Source organism: Rhea americana, unplaced genomic scaffold, assembly GCF_003343005.1.
Source record: "Rhea americana isolate MKP2758 unplaced genomic scaffold, rheAme1 scaffold_97, whole genome shotgun sequence".
NCBI classification, from domain to species: Eukaryota; Metazoa; Chordata; class Aves; order Rheiformes; family Rheidae; genus Rhea; species Rhea americana.
The window spans coordinates 3,315,293-3,316,912 of NW_028187166.1; the positions used below are offsets into that span (position 1 = coordinate 3,315,293).

At 68.8% G+C, this 1,620-nt stretch overlaps 1 protein-coding gene across 1 annotated transcript in view; it reads right to left on the minus strand.

Annotated features, from left to right (window-relative positions):
• The window catches only part of PRRX2 (paired related homeobox 2), a 20,804-nt gene extending 19,946 nt beyond the window's left edge, over positions 1-858 (minus strand). The window contains exon 1 of the mRNA XM_085325218.1: positions 527-858. Within this exon, the coding sequence (XP_085181344.1) occupies positions 527-770 (244 nt within the window). The 5' untranslated portion in view covers positions 771-858. The remainder of the gene's footprint in view (positions 1-526) is intronic.
• Between the last annotated feature and the right edge of the window lie 762 nt (positions 859-1,620).

Here is a 1,620-nt window from a genome sequence, read left to right on the forward strand (position 1 = left end):
CCGAGCGCGCACCGACGGCCTGAGCCCGGGCCGGAGCCCGGCGGCGGATCCGCGCCCCCGGCCAGGCCCATCGCCCCCGCCCAGCACCCGAAAGGGACGGCGGCTCCGGCACCCCTGGGTGCAAGGCAAGGAAGGGGGGGCTTAGACCCCGTGAGTTGCTCCCCTGTCACATCGCTGCAGGCGGGGGGTGCATCGGGGGTGCCCCAAAATACTCCCGGGAGAGTCGCACCCGGCAAACGGGCCGGGGGGGGGGGTCCCAGCTTGCTCCAGCCCCTCCACCCACCGAGGCCTGGGCGCCCCCGGACTCCCGGCGCCGCGGCGGGGGGATGCTCAGCCCCGCCGGGCGCTGCCCTTTGTCCGCTGTGCTCGGCGCTGCGCACGGGCCGCCGGCGCTGCGGCCGCGCAGGCCGGCACGGCGGGGAGGGGGGCACCCAAAATCGAGGTGTGTGTGTGGGGGGGGAGAGCACCCCATCCCACCCCGGGGCTGCCGGCGCGGGGGGTGCGAGCCGGCGCCGGCGGGACTCACCGTCCTGGGGCGCTGCCTCGCTGCCGCTGCTGCCTCCCGACGGCTCCGGCATGGCCTTGCCGCCGCCGGCGGGCGGGGGGCCGGCGGGGGGGGCCCCGTTCATGCCGGCCGCCACCTCCTCCAGGTCGAGGAGGTGGCTCACGCTGAAGTTTTTCCGGCTTTGGGGATTTTCGGGCGGCTCCGGGCCGCGCACGGCGCTGGGGGCGAACGGCTTGTCCATGGCGAAGGCTGGCGCCGAGTCCATGGCTCCCACCCCCAGCCCGCAGCCCACCCCGAGGTGCCGGGCCGCTCCCCGGCCCCCTTCCCCTCCTCCACCCCCAACCAAAAATAATAATAATTAAAAAGGGGGGGAAAAAAGAAAAAAAAAGTCACAGCTGCCCTGTGAGTCCGGCTCCCTCCCCAGCCCCTGTTCCGCCTTGTGCTGACGTCTGGGGAAAAAAAAACCACGCTCCCAGCCCAAACTTTCTTCCCTTGCTCTTTGCTCTGGAGCTGTTCAAACAAACGCCCCTGCTCGGAGCCGAGCGGGGCGGCCCCTCGCCCCCCGGCACGGCGACCTGCCCCCCTGCCAGGGGCCGAGCGCCGCCGGCAGCCAACGCACGCCAAAAAAAAAAAAGGGGGGGGGCAGAGAGGGAGGAAAAACTGCTTTACTTCCTTCTTTTTTCACCCCTTCCACATCCCCCCCCCCAGTTTAAGTGCTTCTATCAACAAGTGTAAGTGGCTGTGCCGCGGCGAGCCTCCGTGGGGAAGGGCTGGGGGCAGAGGGGCTGCCTCCGGCCGGCCCCAAGCGGGGCTGCAGGCAGAGGCGACCCGCGGGCGAGCGGGGGACGTGGCCCCCCTCCCGCCCCCGGCCCCCCATCAACCTCGCCGCAAGGTCGCCTCTCCCGGGAAAAGCCCGGCTCTCCCGCCTTAATGAGATAATTACGTCCTGCACCACAGTTAAAAACTCATAGGCTGCTTCCCTTGGGGTTGCAAAGAAACCTCCCTAATGAAAACCAGCCACCGGGAGAGGAAAAAGGAGTTTTTCCTCCTTAAAAATTAAACATATATATATATGTATGGATGGAGGAGGTGGCGGGGGGGGGGGGGGGGGGACA